The sequence below is a fragment of the Phoca vitulina genome, unplaced genomic scaffold (genome assembly GCF_004348235.1).
Source record: "Phoca vitulina isolate PV1807 unplaced genomic scaffold, GSC_HSeal_1.0 scaffold25, whole genome shotgun sequence".
In the NCBI taxonomy this organism is placed as follows: Eukaryota; Metazoa; Chordata; class Mammalia; order Carnivora; family Phocidae; genus Phoca; species Phoca vitulina.
Window position 1 is genome coordinate 44,866,615 of NW_022589728.1, and position 19,258 is coordinate 44,885,872.

The 19,258-nt window shown below is 33.4% G+C and overlaps 1 protein-coding gene across 7 annotated transcripts in view; it reads left to right on the plus strand.

Annotated features, from left to right (window-relative positions):
* Window positions 1-19,258, plus strand: part of VPS13B (vacuolar protein sorting 13 homolog B) — a 749,374-nt gene that overhangs the window by 58,318 nt on the left and 671,798 nt on the right. For all 7 annotated transcript variants that reach the window (XM_032421506.1, XM_032421505.1, XM_032421503.1 and 4 more), the window contains exons 5-7: window positions 8,637-8,804; window positions 13,630-13,811; window positions 17,278-17,452. In XM_032421506.1, the coding sequence (XP_032277397.1) occupies window positions 8,637-8,804; window positions 13,630-13,811; window positions 17,278-17,452 (525 nt within the window). The remainder of the gene's footprint in view (window positions 1-8,636; window positions 8,805-13,629; window positions 13,812-17,277; window positions 17,453-19,258) is intronic.

Sequence of the window (19,258 nt, forward strand, 5' to 3'; positions counted from 1 at the left end):
AAGAGGTTGCTGCCTGTGTTCTCCTTTAGGATTTTGATGGACTCCTGTCTCACATTGAGGTCTTTCAACCATTTGGAGTCTATTTTTGTGTGTGGTGTAAGGAAATGGTCCAGTTTCATTCTTCTGCATGTGGCTGTCCAATTTTCCCAACACCATTTGTTGAAGAGACTGTCTTTTTTCCATTGGACATTCTTTCCTGCTTTGTCGAAGATTAGTTGACCATAGAGTTGAGGGTCCATTTCTGGGCTCTCTATTCTGTTCCATTGATCTATGTGCCTGTTTTTGTGCCAGTACCATACTGTCTTGATGATGACAGCTTTGTAGTAGAGCTGGAAGTCTGGAATTGTGATGCCGCCAGCTTTGCTTTTCTTTTTCAACATTCCTCTGGCTATGCGGGGTCTTTTCTGGTTCCATACAAATTTTAGGATTATTTGTTCCATTTCTTTGAAGAAAGTGGATGGTATTTTGATGGGGATTGCATTGAATGTGTAGATTGCTCTAGGTAGGATTGACATCTTCACAATATTTGTTCTTCCAATCCATGAGCATGGAACGTTTTTCCATTTCTTTGTGTCTTCCTCAATTTCTTTCATGAGTATTTTATAGTTTTCTGAGTACAGATCCTTTGCCTCTTTTAACCTAGTTAATTTTTGACAGACTCCTGGTACCATCTACTAAGAGGCTAGAGTTAGATACAGCATTTCATAACCATCCTCCCTCAGATATGTTCTAAGTTACATTTGAGTTGAACATTTTAAACTAACGTTGTAGTGATGTTATTGCTGATGCTTTATATTCTTCTGAACTTAACAAGTCTTGGTAATCCCTTTGGCTTTAAATAGATTAATTGCTATAGCTGGAGAAGGTGCCAGAAGAAGATATTTTACTTCTGAATATTTCTAATTCTCCTTAGAGTGGTGTGATTGTTCCAGAACTTTTCTTACTACTACTTACTACTTTTTCTTACTACTTCTTAGGAAAAATCCTTGGTGAATTAAAGTGTAAATTAAACTGTAGCTTATTCTTATTTATTAAATGGGCAACCCCTTTACCTCTCCAAATTACTGACTGTATATCCCCTCAAAATTTCCTATACCAGCTATTGTATTGAATTCTCTCCATCAATATCCTGGCAAAGAATAATCAGTTTTAGGTTTAACTGTTGAGTTTTGTAACATTTCTTTTTCTTTTAAGAAAGAACTTGTTTAAGATAAATTTAAAGCTTTTGTCAGTTGTTGATTTCACAGATAAAAATCTGTTGGCTAACCTGGATGTACTCAAAAGAGGCCCCAGACTTTTAAAAGATTCTTTAAACCCTTTATTAGAATTTACACTAATAATCAGAATTGGGAAAATTGGTCTATTTTTGGGAGCGTAAAGTATAAAACATAAAAACATATAAACATAACCGAAAAAATCCTATTTTTAGAGGGCATGAAACAGAACTGTATTCTTAACTACTTGAGGTAGCATTTGGATTAACATGTGCTTTCCTGCCTTACCTAACAGGAGGACTAGTATCCTCTTTCATGCTGACATAAATCACAGTGAAGGAGTTGATTTAGGAAGTAACTGAACTTGTTGGGTGATTACTGGGAGGCAGAGCAGTTAAAGTTAATCTTGCCAAAGGGGGAAAAAAGGGATAATTTGAGAATCCAGCTGGATAATGGTAAATCATTTTATTTAAAGGTTGACTCATATAGTTATTTGAGGACTCCTTTCTGGCAACCTTATCCTGCCTGGGAACCATATTAAGGTTCTTCCGTGGTAGAGAGAATTTCTGGTCTCAAAATTTTCTAGGGCAAAGATATGGCTGTGGTTACAATTTTGGAGTTTGAGCATTTACGTAGATCCAGAGATGCTTTTTGAGAATAGTTTTGGTGTTTCCAATAGTCATTTGTTCTACACCCTTGAAGGATGGGTGGCTCTTGAATATGAAAAGAATATACATCAGTATCTAATATCCTCTTTGCACTCTCTTTTCTTGGTATCTAGAACAGTGTTTTTTTTTTTTTCTCTTTTTTTTTTATTATGTTATGTTAATCACCATACATTACATCATTAGTTTTTTTTTTTAATTTTTTTATTGTTATGTTAATCCCCATACATTACATCATTAGTTTTAGATATAGTGTTCCATGATTCATTGTTTGTGCATAACACCCAGTGCTCCATGCAGAACGTGCCCTCCTCAATACCCATCACCAGGCTAACCCATCCTCCCAACCCCCTCCCCTCTAGAACCCTCAGTTTGTTTTCAGAGTCCATCGTCTCTCATGGTTCTTCTCCCCCTCCGATTTCCCCCCCTTCATTTTTCCCTTCCTACTATCTTCTTCTTTTTTTTTTTTTTAACATATAATGTATTATTTGTTTCAGAGGTACAGGTCTGTGATTCAACAGTCTTACACAATTCACAGCGCTCACCATAGCACATACCCTTCCCAGTGTCTGTCACCCAGCCACCCCATTACTCCCACCCCCCACCACTCCAGCAACCCTCAGTTTGTTTCCTGAGATTAAGAATTCCTCATATCAGTGAGATCATATGATACATGTCTTTCCCTGATTGACTTATTTCGCTCAGCATAATACCCTCCAGTTCTATCCACGTCGTTGCAAATGGCAAGATTTCATTCCTTTTGATGGCTGCATAATATTCCATTGTGTATATATGTATATATATATACACACCACATCTTCTTTATCCGTTCATCTGTTGATGGACATCTTGGCTCTTTCCACAGTTTGGCTATTGTGGACATTGCTGCTATAAACATCGGGGTGCACATACCCCTTCAGATCCCTACATTTGTATCTTTGGAGTAAATACCCAGTAGTGCAATTGCTGGGTCATATGGTAGCTCTATTTTCAACTTTTTGAGGAACCTCCATACTGTTTTCCAGAGTGGCTGCACCAGCTTGCATTCCCACCAACAGTGTAGGAGGGTTCCCCTTTCTCTGCATCCTTGCCAACATCTGTCGTTTCCTGACTTGTTAATTTTAGCCATTCTGACTGGTGTGAGGTGGTATCTCATTGAGGTTTTGATTTGGGTTTCCCTGATGCTGAGCGATGTTGAGCACTTTTTCATGTGTCTGTTGGCCATTTGGATGTCTTCTTTGGAAAAATGTCCGTTCATGTCTTCTGCCCATTTCTTGATTGGATCATTTGTTCTTTGGGTGTTGAGTTTGATAAGTTCTTTATAGATTTTGGATACTAGCCCTTTATCTGATATGTCATTTGCAAATATCTTCTCCCATTTTGTTGGTTGTCTTTTGGTTGTGTTGACTGTTTCTTTTGCTGTGCAAAAGCTTTTTATCTTGATGAAGTCCCAATAGTTCATTTTTGCCCTTGCTTCCCTTGCCTTCTTTCTAAGAAGAAGTTGCTGCGGCTGAGGTTGAAGAGGTTGCTGCCTGTGTTCTCCTTTAGGATTTTGATGGACTCCTGTCTCACATTTAGGTCTTTCAACCATTTTGAGTCTATTTTTGTGTGTGGTGTAAGGAAATGGAACAGTCTTTTATCAAATAATGGATCCTGACAATTAGTGCATTGGAAGAGCAATTTAGTGGGTTATAGCAAGCATTTAAAATATATGGGAAAGAATAGAAAACCTCATAGCATAAAGGCATATAGTAAAGTTATTAGTAAAGAAACTTGTGCATATGTGTGCACTTGTGCTGGGTTATAGTGTAATATTTCTTCCTCGGAGAGAGGGTTCAAAAGAGTTTGAATGTGACTGATTTGAAGTATACATGTTCTCTTTCAGTCAAGTGATCTATAGGCTAGGACCTTTGATTACTGCTAATAACAGTTTTAAATTGTGGGCTTAGCATATCCTGTAAAATATGTTGATAATTCCTACTTAGAAAGTTTAAGGATGTTTTATTTATTTATTCATGCTTTCCTTTGTATTCTCTGCATTTTGTCTCTGTAAAGTGAGACTACTTCTGAGTTAGACAGCTGGGTTATTCAGTTCTGTGCTCTCTGAAGTATACAGCCTTTGGCTTTTATTGAAGGTCATTTTATCCAAAAATGGCTTTAAATTATATTGTCCTTTAATTTACTCAGGGTCTTTTAATTAAATGTTTTTTCTATTATTAAATAGTTAGTAAAAAAAAATTCTATTTGTTTGTTAGGAAGCTCAGAGATAAACTTTGTCTTCCATTGTGTGGCTTCCTCTTTCTTGGTTTTGTCATATAATTATCTCTTTCTTTTTCTTTTTACCTTTTTACTCAGAATATGTGTGTGTGTGTGTGTGTGTGTGTGTGTGTGTATAGTTTAATAGAAATATTTAGGTTATAGATAATAGTTTAATAGAAATATTTAGTTTAATAGAAATATTTAGGATATAGATAAACTTTAAATTTAATAGAAATATTTAGGATATAGATAAACTTTAAAAACATGTTGCCTGCTGGGTCTGAAGTTATGATTTAGTCATCTTTGATCATCATCTAGTAAAGAGGACAGCAGACCTGTTCTGTGAAGGGCCAGTTATTAAATATTTTAGTATTTGCAAGCCGTATATTTTCTGTTGCAGCTATTCCATTCTTCTGATTTCACATGAAATCAAACATAAATGATAAACTAATGTATTGGCCTGTGTTCCAATAAAAGTTTATTTATAAAAATTGATGCAAAGATCTCATTTTGCCAGCCCCTGATCTAAACAGTGTCTGGCTGATAATAGGCATTTATATGTTTACTACACTGCACAGAAACTGAACTGCACAAAATCACAGTGTTTTCTTCAATAATCAGAGTCCCTTCGTTGAAATGTGAAATAAGAAGCTAATGTCAAGATTTTCTGGTCTAGCAGTCTATCTTTTTTGGGACATGGACCCTTGAAAATCTGTTGAAAAAGTTGTAGACTCACATATGCACATTTGAAACTGCACATAACTTCAGGTATTCACATTCTTGCTGAAGTCCATCTCTAGGCTCCAGCTAAGCCTCTAATCTAGCCCACATTTTGTGGATAAGAAAATGGAAACTCAGATATCTTGGTATACATGAGGAGAGATAGTACTAAGTTAGTAGTCATTCAGTCAAAATTTTTTTCTGCAGAAAATATTGAATATGAAGTGGAAGATATAGTTTGTGGTGTGTGTGTATATTTGAATGTTTGCCATGTTAGGCTGTTAGGGCTTGGTATTCTGAAAAATCTCTTGAAAGGGAGTTTAATAATAATTGGAGAGTATATGAGATAATTTAGGAATATTTGTAATATATCATCTGTTCAAGAACCTAAGCCAAGAATGGCAATGTCTTGTTATAGAAGATAGCATAATCATTTCCTTTCTCTCTGCCTGTGGGGGACCACAAGATTTTAAAGCTATATAATCACTGTTCCTTTCTGGAACATCTAAGAGTAGAGAAGATCTATGGTAAATGAAAAAGAAATGCATTTCACATCTATTTTTTATGCTTTTATTGTTTTAATATCTTCCATTAACATTTTCAGGAAAAACTTTTTTTTTCCTAATAACAGTGACACATTGTGTAAGTTGTGTTAATCCACTGGTTAAGTTCCCAGCAGTTAGCATTAACCTAACAGAAGTGTTGTTTTCTTTATGTACCAGTATAAAGACTGTGTTCTACTAGAAGCCCAGGCTTCTTTTTTTTTAAGTAGGCTCTATGCTCAGCATGGAGCTCAACATGGGGCTCAGACTCATGACCCTGAGATCAAGACCTGAGCTGATATCAAGAGTCAGACACTTAACTGACTAAGCCACCCAGGCGCCCCTAGGCTTCTTTTATTTGGAGGCTCTGCTGTGCCCTATGCCAGACTTAGAATTACTGCTTTCAGCCTTTCCAAGAGGACAGTCAGGAGACCTTTCTACCTCTTAATCCTCCCATGCTCGAAGTGATACATAGTCTGCTCACATTTCACTGAGAAAAACTGTATGGACATTATGTATGGCTTAGAAATCCTTATCTCAGTAATAATTCTACAATCTGGATGGAAGGGGAAGCACAAGATACTCATGGATAGTCATTTCTGATATCCAGGTGTTCTTTAATATATTGATATATTGATTCTTTTAAAAGTGGGTTATGCTAAAAACTATTATGTCAATAACCTTCAGGATATCTAATGTTTATATTTTGTTTATTACAGAAAAGGTGAAAATTGGAGAGCTTTTTAAAAAAAATTTTTTTTAACTTATATATAATGTATTATTTGTTTCAGGGGTACAGGTCTGTGATTCATCAGTTTTACACAATTCACAGCGCTCACCATAGCACATACAATCTTCTTAATGTTGTGTAGGTTGGGGGACATTGGAGAAGAGGCTGAAGGGGAGAAGACATTTATACTGGGACTGTAACAAGAAGGGAGAATGGACAAAGAGTACTCTAAACTGAAGGAAGAGTATGAGCAAAGTTCATGAAAGTTCATAGTGTTTTATCTGGCCCTGTGGGCATAGATGTATATGTCTGGAGGAATGGGGTTTATGGGTGGGCGAGAGTTGGATAATGATAGGAATTTCTGGAAAGTTTGATTAGGAATTTCTGGAAAGCTTGATTAGTAACAGGCAGCTGTTTTAGAGCCATCCAGTATGACATCTTGTAGGTTCTTACCCCAGAGTGACCTTGCATTTTCAGATCCTTAGGGAATAGACCTGGATTACTGTTATGTCATCTGAACAGATATACTCTCAGGGACTATCTAAATATTTAGTGATGAGAGCTAGTAGATCTGCTGTTTGACACTCTCCTATAGCTTACTTAGAACTAAGTTATTATGGAGGATTGGGGAGACAGTGTATCATTTTTTCCATTGGTTAGTTTCTGTTACTTTGGTATCGCATTTTTAATAAGGAAATGTAGTCTATGGGGGTAGTTCTTTTTAGATATTTTATTCTTTAATATTCTTTGGTGAATTGGCTTATTCATCTCAATTTGTATGCTACTTTTATAATGAGAAACTGAGGGAAAATACTAAAAAATAGATTAAAAAATCCATTAGCAGTGTTTTGTTGGTTAAAATACATTTACAGTATTATGTTTCTGTTACTTTGCACTAAATATTTTCTCCAGTTCTATCTTCGAGAGTTTATTTTTTTCTTTTGAAGGTAATAAAAAGTCATGAACTCTTAAGAGGTTTTTATGAATTCCTTATTGATGACATATTTTTCAGAAATAGGAAAACCAATATTAGTCATGCTTCTTTACTTCTTAGAAACAGGATGTTTATTTTTATTTTTATTTTTAACATCTGTGTTGAGTAGTAATAGCATGGGGGAATATACATTCCAAGATTGAAACTTTTGATTTTTAAAATTTCTTTTCGAAGCTTAATTTGTTAAGCATTTTAGTGTCTACTCTCATAAGAGTATTTATTACCTTAAATTTATTGATATTTTGTATGTTAATTCTTTGAATATGATAATTGGCACTCTGAAAGCTGCTAATAGTTTCCACATAGGAGAAAAAATTGAAATTAGTTGTTTTACATTTCTTTCCTATTTATATCCTTTGGGAATGAATGAGGGAGTTGGTTTTTGCAAAGATGTTATGGTTGAATTGATTTAAATAGGCTTTCTCTCAGCAGGTTTTAGTGTAGGTGTTAACAGTGACAGTTGCTGACAGAAGTTGATTCTGTTTTGCCCAGTTAAGTTCTGAATATAAGTAGGATAGTTCATGAAATAGTTAACATTTTAATTAGTTTTTAAATAAGTTTTATAGTCGGAAGTGCATTTGAATCAAGTGAAGTCTTTCATATGTTTCTCCTGTGTTTTCTTAAAATGCTGTTTGTTTTTTATTTATAATTTCAATTAAATTCCTTACTAATGTATCTGTATACACATTTATTGTGTGAGAAGCTTCTGAGAATGTGGAGTATCCCATAGTAGCATAAAATTAAAAAAATTTTGGAGATTTTAGGCAAGCTAGGGCAAAAAGGAATGTTCACTAGTTCTGTTTTTTTTTTTTTAAAACTGCTATTTGTTTATTGTTCTTATTTCCCTGTGTTTGCATGATGCTTTTTCTCCATTCTTCCATACTTTTCTTTTTTCTTTCTTTTCATTGTGTTCTTTGTCTCTGTCTCTAAATTGTGTCTACATTTTCTTCCTCATCCTTGTTCTCTCCTCTACCCTCCTTCAATATTACTTATTAGTAAGTGGAAATACTTGAATCCATTATGATGGTCATGTTTCTCCTACCTTTCTTCCTCCCAGCCTAACTTTTGAATACTTTTATGGCTATTTAAAGTAGGAAGAGAAGATGGCTCAAAAAGAAACTCTTAAAGAAGCAACTCTTCTAATATGTTGTGTAATCAGCATTTAGTAACATTGTTTCATTTGGGAAAGTGTTTCTAAAATAGGCAGAAACCAGACAAAGTACTGAATATAGGATTATCACTGACTGGGATCTAGTATTATGTTAGTCTCTGATTTCTCTTAGTACATGAACACTTCCTTATATAGAACTTCTTGGTAATGGTTTTTGGGGGTGGATCTGCTACTTATTGGCTGTGTCAGTATTGCAAGCCTGTCCACCTGACTGTTTCTTCTTTGCAAAATATGCTAAATGATACCCACCTATCATATACATTAAGTTCAATAACATTTTAAGAATAATTGTTTATTGACGGACTTATGGCTAATTGAATCCTTTTTTTTCTATTTTATAGGTTATGTGCAGAGTCTGATTAGACGAGTAGTAAATAATGTAAATATTGTTATAAATAATCTCATACTAAAATATGTTGAAGATGATATTGTTCTTTCAGTCAATATCACTTCTGCAGAGTGCTATACAGTAGGTGAATTATGGGATCGTGCATTCATGGATATTTCTGGTGAGTAAATATTAAGAAAAGTATAGATTTTTCCATTATTGAAATAGTTGTCTTGGTTTCTAAACCTTTTTTGGGCCAACTGGCTCTTCGATAAATTTGATGAGAACTTTATGCTTCAGCCTAGAAAAATGAACATATATAAAATTTAGCATACAGGGGCGCCTGGGTGGCTTAGTTGGTTAAGTGTCTGCCTTTGGCTCAAGTCATGATCTTGGAGTCCCGGGATTGAGTCCCGCATTGGGCTCCCTGCTCAGTGGGGAGTCTCCTTCTCCCTCTGATCCTCACTCTGCTCTTGTGCTCTCTCTCTCTCAAATAAATAAATAAAATCTTAAAAAAAATTAGCATACAACTATAGGTTTAATAGACCCCCAAATTAAGAAATCCCAGACTCCATTTTTAATATTTTTAATTTTTATTCTTTCTTACCTACCACATGTTTCAAATGTATTATATAACATTTTACAGTGCAGTGGGTTTGTAGTAATAAAAATAGTTCAAATTTTTGACATATTTGAAGGAGGAAATGGAACATGTTGCTTTTGTATTGCTCGGTAATGGCAAAACAATGTATCTGACTGATTTATGTTTTTGGTTTGTATATTCCAGAGTGTATTTGGGACTTCTGGATAATCCTAAAGCCTCTTTTGACTGTTACATGCTGTAATCTTCTTCTGCTTACATTAAAAGAACTATTAAGTAATATAATTTTAGTAACTACCATTTATTTATTTTATTATGTTTTACATGGTAGGCACTGTGCTAAGCATTGAAAATACAGCTGTGAAAGAGACACTGCTTCTTTTGTCAGAAGAGATATTAATAAATCATAATATTTGATAAATATTCTGATAGGGTAAGGAGTGGACATTTTTTGAAAATATAGTGAGGAGGGGCACCTGGGTGGCTCAGTCGGTTAAGCGTCTGCCTTTGGCTCAGGTCATGATCCCAGGATGCTTAGATCGAGCCCCCGCATCGGGCTCACTGCTCAGCAGGGTTTCTGCTTCTCCCTCTCCTGCTCCCCCGCTTGTGCTCTCTGTCAAATAAATAAATAAAATCTTAAAAAAAAAAAAAAAAGAAAATATAGTGAGGAGACTATTGTGAGCACCTTTTATCTGTGACTTGCCAGGGTATGTATTTGTTAACAGTGTTGGCACTAAAATTAGACAACCTGAGTTTGGATCCTGGCTGTCTCACTTAGTAGAGCTATATGACCTTAGGTGACTTACTTGACCAGTTCTTAGTTTCTGCATTTGTAAAATGGGGGTAAAATAGGAGCTTCCTTATAGAGTTATTTTATTAAATACATTAATGCACTGAAAGCACTTATAAAAGTGTCTTGTACATAGTGCTCAGAAAATGAGCTGTTAAAATTTTTTACATTTATTTTCTCAAATTCTCATAACTCCATAAAGTGATATTCTTTCTCATTCATTTACTTATATGTTCACTTACTCATCTTAAGTCCGACTTAAAAGGAAAGCAAAAGGAAATTTAGTCTCAAGGTTACTTAGCTTGCCTGGTTTAGGCGTACAACTAGGAACTCGCAGAATTTGATACAGTCTCATTTGTGTGTGTTCTCCAAGCTTCAGTCTTTACTTCTTGTTTTTTTTTTAAGTAGGCTCCACACCCAACGTGGGGCTCGAACTCATGGCCCTGAGATTAAGAGTCAGTATGCTTTACTGACTGAGCCTGCCCTGGTGCCGCTTAGTCATTATATTTTAAAATGAAGAATAGTTTTGATCTCACAGTTTTGTTGTGAGGCATTAATCAGTGCACATGCAAAGTCCCAAGCATTGTTCCTGAGACATTGTTAATGCCTCCCTATCATCCTCTTTGGGAAAAATATTCCATACAAAGGCCACAAGGAAACATTAAGGACAATGGAAAACAAGCAGAACTGGATAATGCAGGATTGAATGTGTTGACATTTTATGGGAAGAAGTTTCATTTATAGTTTTAAAATACAAGGAATGTAAATATTACTTTGGGACATTATAGTGAATTAGAGTCTTGGGTTGGGAGTTAGGGCATCTTGGTTTCAGTCTTCCTTCCACCTTCCTTCCACCTATACTAACTTAGTATAACCGTGGGTGAGTCATTTGTAAAATGTGAATTATCATTACTACCAGTGTGCTAATGTATTTAAGAAAATCAAGTATCCCCATGTTCATATGAGGGTGGTGATAAAAACAGCAAAAATGGTATCTTTCACTTGTTGAGTTCTTGTTAACTGCTGAGCCTGGTGCTGTGCTTTTTTTACATTATCTGGTTTTAATCCTTTACCTTCTGAGATGGTTACTATTATTTTCCCTTTTATTTTTAATGCAACATTTGATACTTATAAAGATTTAGGTCACATATTTTGTTATAAAACAGTGTAAGGAGCACCTCTTCTCTAAGTATCTATAACATACACAGTAGTTTACCCCCACCAGTGTGTTTTTCCTATCTCATCCCCTTCCTCCTAGAGTTAACTGCTGTATTAAATTTTATCATTTAATTGCTTGAAAAGACTTGTGCTATAAAAAGGAATGAAGTGCTGATATATGCTACAACATGGATGAAACTTGAAAACATTCTAAGTGAAAAAAGCCAGACAGAGAAGTTGTATATTGTAGGATTCCACTTATATGAACTGCACAGAATAGCCAAATCTATATAGACAGAACATAGATTAGGATTGGGGAGTAGGGAGGGCAATGAGGGGATTGAGGGATGATAGCTCAAGGGTACAGAGTTTCTTTTCTGATGTATTGAAAAAGTTTTGAAATTGATTGTGCTGATTGATGCATAATATTGTCAGTATACCAAATGCCACTCTGTTGTACCCTTTAAATTGTTAATTTTTTAAAAAGATTTTATTAATTTGGGGGGGGGGAGAACGAGCAGGGGGAGGGGCAGAAGGAAAAGCAGACTCCCCGCAGGGCAGGACCCTGGGATCACCATCTGAGACGAAGGCAGACGCTCAACCGACTGAGTTACCCAGGCGCCCCTAAGTTGCTAATTTTATGTTATGTGAATTTTATCTCAATCAAAAAGTATCAGATGTGATTATACATAAATAATATATTACATGTATTTTTGAGCTTTGTAAAGATAGTATGCTCTGTGTTGGGAATTTGAGGCTTGAGTAAAACAGTTTCCTGTTTTCAATCAATGTCATGCTTTTAATATTTTTCCATATTGTTGCATGTAGTTATAGATCACTTATTTTTACTTGTGAATAATATTCTGCTGTTTAAGTATGCCAGAACTTAATTGTTCTGATGATGGGCATTTGGGATGTTTCCCAATTTTTGCTATTACAAACAGTGCTATTAGGAATCTTTGTACATACCTTTTGATGCATAGGTGTAAGCATTGCTTAAGGACATACACTTAGTGGGTTTATTAGATGGGAGGAGAGCAAATGTTCACGTTTTCAAAATAATGCCAGATCATTTTCCAGAGTGCTCCAGAGTTGGATAGACATAATTATTATCCCCATTTTACAGATTAAATTGCAGCACATTATTTAAAGTATGTACCAGAACTAGAATTCATTTTGTAAGTTTTTAAAAGGTAGTTGTTATATTTAGTGTTTAAGAAAAATATTTTCAAAGCTTTAATAATTTCCTTTGTCAGTGAATAATAATTTTCTAGAATACCCTCAAAATATAGACCACTATTTTCTTACAGCATAATAGATAAAAACATGAATTCTCAAGTGAGGTTGCCAGAGTTTGAATGATTGGTCTGTCCTTTATAAACTAACATTAAACTATTTCCCCTTACTGTGTCTCAGTTTTCACATCTTTTAAACAGAGGGATGTAAATATTAAAAGATAGCAGAGGGAAAAGACTTAGTGTATTATCTGATAACATTCAGTAAATTATTATCAAAAAGAGAGGGAAGGAAGTATCTAGAGGGTTTCTTTCATTTCTAGTTCTGTTATTACATACATGTACACAAGGAAATATATCAGTAAATCATTTATTTATATACTATATAAATTGTAGTAGATTTGGGCCTAATAGTTACCTAGGAATTGCTTATTAGTTAGGAATAAAACTTCTCATTTGCTCAAGGTTTCATTTTCTAGTTTGATACTTTATCAGCAGTTGTTTCATTTTTATTCCCTTGGAAACAAACTGTTATACTCTTACTGGTAATGTGGTAGTTTCTTCATCAATTGCTTAGAGCAGTGATGTCCACTAGAATTTTCTGTGATGATGAAAATGTTTTATATTTTTATAGTCTAGTACTGTAGCTACTAGCCACATGTGGCTATTGAGGACTTGAAATGTCGCTAATGTAACCAAGGAACTGAAATTTAATTTTTATATAATTTTAACTTATATATAAATTTAAATAGTCACATATCGCTGGTGGCTACCATACTGGAGAGTACAAGTTTAGAGAAGCTGTGAGTTTTTTTGTATAAGATATTAAATGAATGACTACTGCTCAGAATGTTATTTTTAATGTGGTTTCTCAAGAATTATATTTAAGTTATTTGGTATCTCATTGCAGATAGCAAAATGTAGCAAAAGTTTTTATAAATTTTGTCTTAAATTTGTAGTTAGATACCAAGCAAATTAGGGACAAGCTATTTCATTTCTTTGTCCTTTATTTGATTCTTCATACTTGCAGTGGGATTTTTGTGCCTATTTCATAAGGTTGTTGGAGGATTTAAATAATAAATGAGAAATTCTTTGCATGGATTCTGGCATCATGTATTAAATGCTCTATTAATCTTACTATTTGTACTAATAAAAAATGGTTGCTTTTTTCTCTAACTTTCCTTTTTACTTAAAATGGTTTTTCTTTTTTTTTTTTTTTTAGCAACTGATCTGGTGCTGAGAAAGGTTATCAATTTTTCTGACTGTACAGTTTGTCTTGATAAACGAAATGCTAGTGGTAAAATAGAATTTTACCAGGATCCTTTATTGTATAAATGTTCCTTCAGAACTCGTCTGCATTTCACATATGATAACCTAAATTCCAAGATGCCATCTGTTATTAAAGTAGGTGTTTCTTTTTCTAGTAGTTGAGTTGCATGTCTCCATTTTGTTTATTGGTTCTTGCAGGTGCTACTAAAGAAGAAATTAACCTCATAAAAATATATACCATTAGTTTTTGTAAGAGTTTTATTTCTATTTATAATTTTAGGTTTTATTGTTTATTATATTTTAAATCTTTCTGCATTGTGTGTTGTAGTAGAGAGATTTGGGGGACTTTTTTTTCTCCCTGTGACTGTAGTTTCCTTTATAGTTTGTCCAGCTGTTTCTTCTTGTTTTTTTCTTTTAAATGGATAGAGGAAATCCTATAAAAAGTGTAATTATACCCATAGTGGACTGAATATCAATGTATATTTCAATCCTTATAATTTATTTAACATGATCTGATAACTGTAGTTATTGTCCCTCTTTCTTAGATAACTTTATAAGGCTTAATATGCTGACCTAATATCTTTGTTTATTGGTTCAGGAAATTTTAGCTTTTGATCTATGGATTCAGAATGTAATTAAAATCTTAGCATGTAGGAATTTTTTAGGTAATGTGAAAGCTTTTACTCCCAAGATAGTGGAACATATTTTCAACGTGTATAGTTAGTCTCTTAATGTAAATCTTGTGTTCTTTCCTTGTATAACAGTTTTCTAAACCTCTATCCATATATTAGTTTTTGAAAAAGAATTCACACAGTAGCTTGTGATCTTGTTAATAACTAAGTTTTAATGTAGAATGAATATTTATTGTTGAGTATCATGCCTTTGAATACTAAAGTGCTATAATGGAAAAGCTGCCCCTGAGTCTGAACACGGGTATTGACTACTGTGCCTAGTTGTACATAGATATATAACTTATTTTTTAATACTGTCTTTTTAAAAAGCATGTAACCCTTTCTCTTTTATGTAGCTTTACTGTATATTTATTCATGAAATCCACCTGTTTTTCTTTGGTAGTACTTCAGTCATCAGGGTTCTAGTTTTCTTCCCATTGTATACAATGCACATCAATTTATTGAAATTCTGTTACTCTTTCCTTCTGTTTTTGAATTAGCTTCTTTGCCAAAGATAAGCATAGAAAAATATTAATTCAATGGTATTGATGCCTCTGTCTCAGGATAATGGGCTTACTTTCCTTCTTTCACCTTGAACCTGCTAGAAACATTAGGGAACGTTAAGGGTAAATTCAAGATACATTTTGACAGCAAGTAATGGATGCGTGTATGCCTTGCAGTATAAAATAAACTTATTGATCATTAGTACAAATGTAATTATACATTCTAGAATGTGGCTAAATTAGAGGAAAGTAAAAGTAAATGAATTTGAGGGAAACTTAGTGTTAGCATTTAAGTTTGTATTCTCAAAATTGATAAGCCATGATGTATCATCCTAAAAAGCATCTTAATATTAAGTAAGTTTGTTGACATGGGGTTTTTGACCCTGGTAATCACCAAATATGAGGTACCATTATGTTCAACTGAAATAAAATTGAATTTTTTTATTAATACCATTGTGGTGTAAGATTTGCTATTTTGAGTTAGACCTATCATTCTTCTAACTCCTAGTCCTAGGAAGTATATATTAAAAGCACATGGTTAACCTCATTGATCACCTCAAAGAGAGGGGATTTCCCAGAATATTCCAGATACTGTAATTATTCATTTAAGTCTCTCCCATATATTTAAGTGGTTTTTGAATTTATCTGTATTTTGGGTTGGCTTTTTATAATTTTCTATCTGTTGGAACGAATATGTCCTAGGGTTTGTGTCATCTGAGATATAGACTATATGGGTACATAAGTAACATTTCCCCTATTTTTGAAAATTTACTTTTTAAAAAAGTTTTTTAGAGGTATGAAAGTCTGACCTAAATCTTTGACCACTTTTCTGATTAATTCCTTTGGAAAGATTTTGGTAATTGCAAATATCTTAATAATGGGCTTAAATTTTTTTAAGGCCTGTGTTCTTTATTGCAAAATTGTTTCCAGAAAAATTTAACCAGTGTATGTGTTCATGAGCATTAAGGAGGGTTCCTATCTTTAAATATGATCATGTTAAAAAAATTGACAACTTGTTAAAATATATTTTAATTAACATTTGTTAGTGAAGTTAGATTTTTTAAAATATGTTCACTGGCCATTTGTTCTTTGAAAAATCCATTGAGGTTCTTTGTCCATTTTTCTATTAGGGATTAATCTTACTGATTTTAAAGATACTTTAATCTATCTACCATATATAAAATATATAAAATATCATATATTTTAAATGTGTATGTTTGTGTATATTAGATGTACATATAATATATGTATATAAAAGGTTTATTCTTTGTCTGTTACTGGTTCAGCTAAGATGGCCTTTTACTGGTGCTATTGGTGCCATACAATATTTTAAAAGGATGTGGTAGAGAAAAACCAAATTAAGAAGAGTTCGGCAGGCCTGCACTGCACACTCTCCACTCCTCCTACCAACCTTTTTCTTACCTTTTCTTGGTCTGTTCAGTGTATGATTTTTAAGTCAGTTTTAAGAAACCTGTATTCATAATTAAATATAGCCTTTTGCATCTTTCTTTCCCTTCAAATACAAATTTTTGTGCCTCTAACCCTAAAAATACGATGACTACTATTACTTTTTCATGTTTCATAAACCCTCAAATACCTTCCAAAAGACTTGGAAGTCAAAATAAACCTTCCGAGAGACTTGACTTTATGGCTTTATTGGTTTTATTCCATGTTTATATAACAGCAGGGAACATTACACTGAGACTATGTTTATATTCCATTAATGTTTTTCTATAAGGATAACTTTGATTGACTGCTGTATATCCTATTTGTTAGTAATTAATCTTGTTTCTTTCTTATACCTGGTTCATTTTACAAATTTTATGTCCTATTTAAATCTCTTCAAACTTGTTTGGAAAACTTTTCTGAACATGTATGTCACTTGGTTTTCCATATTTGACAAAATTTTATTATGTTCATACTTCCGTAGTTGTAATGTTACTAATTTTCTCACTTAGGCTTTTAGAATGTGTATGTATTCTTTTTGTTTAATAAAGCTGGAAAGGGTGATTGAGGTTTTACTAAAATGACATTATGAAACTTTTATTCTTGGTGTGACAGAAATCTCTGATTGTGGGGGGAGTGCTATCAAATTCTTCATATGAACAATGGAGTCGATATTTTGGTTCCATAACTTTATTTCTGGAAAAGTCTAGTGTGACTGTATCTTCTCATCATCATTTCTATTTATACTTATATAATTTGGCTTAGTACAGTTTCTATCTAAAGTTGATTGGTCATTATAGCAAATTTAATTCCTAAGATATTAGAGTAAATTATTTTGGCTTACATATTGGAAATGTTTGGGACATTACTTTTCTTTTATGGTATTCTCTATTTTAGGACTTTTAACATTTATCTATTTATGTTAAAAGGTACTTCCTTTGAACAATGCTTTTGTTGATGTGTTTATTTTTTCAAATACAGATTCATACTTTAGTAGAGAGTTTGAAACTTTCTATCACAGATCAACAACTGCCTATGTTTATCCGTATAATGCAACTTGGGATTGCTCTTTACTATGGGGAAATAGGCAATTTTAAAGATGGAGAAACGGAAGATCCTACCTGTCACAATAAAGATATGTTAGGAAACATTACAGGTAAATATAATAAAAACTTTATTTTTGAGCTATTGTTTGTATAGTGTTTTCACCATTGTGAAACTTTAAAAAATAAAACATTAGATTGAATTTTGCAGTGTTCTAACATGATGGGATGATTTTATTTTGATGGTTTGACACTACTTGATTTTTTTTTTCTTTACATGCTGGATATTACTGTGATTTTTCTTTTTACATTCTAAAAATAACTTTAATATTTTTAATAGATATAAATGTTGAGAATGTACGTTATATAAAAGTTAAGGTAATGCACCATCAATATTTCCTAATAAATTGTGGTATTGGTAATTTTTTACAAAGGCTTACCAAGAGTTACAGCGGAGTTAGATATACGTAATTATTATATGTAATTATGTGTAACAATTATAGTTACACTTAATTAACTATGTGCTTCATTGGAGGATACCTAGTTAATTAATTAGAGCATTATTAATGGGCTATATATTTCATTGAAGGATGCTAGTGGGTTAAACCTCAGTTATTCAGTTCATTATACTTTTACTAAAGTCTACTGAATGTACTGAACATTGGTAATGTAGGAAAACACAGAGATAAAAAGATGTGTTCTCTTCCCTTAAAACCACAGTGAGACATCACTTCAAGGCCACTGGCATGACTATAATCAAAAGACACATAATGACAAGTGTTGGCAAGATTGTAGAGAATTGTAACCTTTATGTTGATTGTGGGAATGTAAAATGGTATGGCTGTTTTGTAAAACAATCTAGTTCCTTAAAAAATTGAACACGGAATTACCATATGACCCAGCAATTCCACTCCTAGGTATATATGCAAAATAATTGATAACGTATGTCCATAAAAACTCACATGTGAATATTAAATGGCAGCATTGTTCATTATAACCAAAAAGTGAAACAACCCAAATGTTAATCACCTGATGAATGGATAAATGATTGTGATATATCCATACTCTAGTATTATTCAGTCATACAGAAGAATGAAAAACTGATACATGCTACAACATGATGAACTTTGAAAATATCTTAAGTGAAAGCAGCCAGTCAGAAAGGAACACCTAGTTGATTCCATTTATATGACACGTCCCTAATAGCCAATTCAATAGAAGTAGAAAGTAGATTAGCAACAAGGGCCTGGGGGCGGGGGGAGGGAAGGAAATGGGGATTGACTGCTAATGGGTAGAGGTGTTCTTTTTAGAGTGATGAAAATGTTCCAAAATTGGATAGTGATGATGGTTGCACAACTTTGTGATTATACTAAAAACACTGAATTTTGTACACTTCTAAAGGTGAAATTTTGTATTTATAGCTTATGAAAAACTGTTATCACCTTAAAAGCTTAGGGAATAAAATTAATAAGTATATGTACGTATAAAATATACCTTTATTTCACACTGGACAGTGAATTCCTGTTAGACAATGAAGTCCTGAAACAGGAATACTATCTAACATCTAGAACAAAACCTAGCACCAGAAGGTGCTCACTTTTTTCCCAACATGCTATTATGACAAATTTCAAATATATAGAAAAGTAGAAAGCGTAGATTGTATAATGTTTTGTTAAATTTGCTTTATCATATAGCTGTTCATCTAACTTCTCTCTTCATCAGTTCAGCCAGTGCTTCTGATGGCTTTCAGAGAGGGTTAGACATCCATACATTTCACCCCTAGACTTCAGCAGCATATTGTTACTAGAGTTTATATTTAGTAATGGTTCCTTTTATTTTTTTGAGGGTATAATTTACAAAGTGAAATGCATAAATCTTAAGTATACTATTCAAGTTTTGAGAAATGCGTATACCTGTGT